This window comes from Volvox carteri (assembly GCF_000143455.1).
Source record: "Volvox carteri f. nagariensis unplaced genomic scaffold VOLCAscaffold_537, whole genome shotgun sequence".
NCBI classification, from domain to species: domain Eukaryota; kingdom Viridiplantae; phylum Chlorophyta; class Chlorophyceae; order Chlamydomonadales; family Volvocaceae; genus Volvox; species Volvox carteri.
In genome coordinates, this window is record NW_003308054.1 from 1,311 (window position 1) to 2,227 (window position 917).

At 50.8% G+C, this 917-nt stretch overlaps 1 protein-coding gene across 1 annotated transcript; it reads right to left on the reverse strand.

The window, feature by feature from the left end:
• VOLCADRAFT_101239 (uncharacterized protein) lies at nucleotides 1-510 on the reverse strand (the record flags this gene model as incomplete). The annotated part of the gene is made up of 3 exons (XM_002959678.1): nucleotides 1-43; nucleotides 175-317; nucleotides 394-510. The coding sequence occupies 3 exons, from the start codon at nucleotides 508-510 to the stop codon at nucleotides 1-3; spliced, it is 303 nt and encodes a 100-aa protein (XP_002959724.1).
• Nucleotides 511-917: the final 407 nt, after the last annotated feature.

The window sequence follows — 917 nt, forward strand, 5'->3', positions numbered from 1 at the left end:
CTATTTGGAATACGGTAAGCACTTGAACGTGCCATCTTGTGTCCTGTAGCCGATAGGGAGAGGGGTGTACTTGGGGACGAGAGCGGCAAGATGAGCTGGGGACGAGCGGCCATGGGCATGTTTAAGTAGGGAGGAATCCGACTCGAACCGATCTCCGCGCTGAAGCTTGCTCACCAGCAGGGGTTCCGATATTTTGTGTCATAGCTCGACGGGAGGGCGACGAAAGTGTCCCTAGCAGCGGCCTCGATTTCCGGGTAGTTCGGCAAGTGCGTATGCGCCTTCCAAATGTCGTTCACGTGGTAGTTCGGCACCTTCACCTGTGTTTCAACATGGCGTTCATGGCGAATTCATGGCTTCGCCGGTCTTCAGGAAGAAGCAACGCAACATACAGACCTGAGGTGCAAGGTAGCTCGACGGATTGACGTTCACGCCATCTGAGAACACGTTTTGAAGGTGCAAGCTTAGGAAGACGCAGAGAGTTACAATCGCTGTACGCAGTTTACTGTTCATTTTGCTTGCTTCTACGGTCACCCCTGCCTTAACTCCTAGGCTGATTCAGAAGTTCTCAAAGGCATCATACGTATATGCCATGCTAAAGAGAGGAGATCGATGTGAAGGTGAAACCAGTCGCAAACCGCGTTCAAGTTCGAACATCAAAGAAGTCAGCCAAAGCACAAGCTATTGCGCAGGTCAGTAAAAGATCTATCCAGCTGCATAATAACAGTTCGCCATATTCAAGGACTGTGGAAAATAATCAGGTAGCTGTTCACGTACGGCTGTTCCGTAGTGAGAGTGGGAGAGACGAATGCAGATGACCGTCATGTGTACCCTGCCTATATCACCGCGTCTGCGCTGGGATCTCACGTTACAAAATGTCGATGCAGATGGTACCTCAATCAGCAGTTATCGCCTCACGT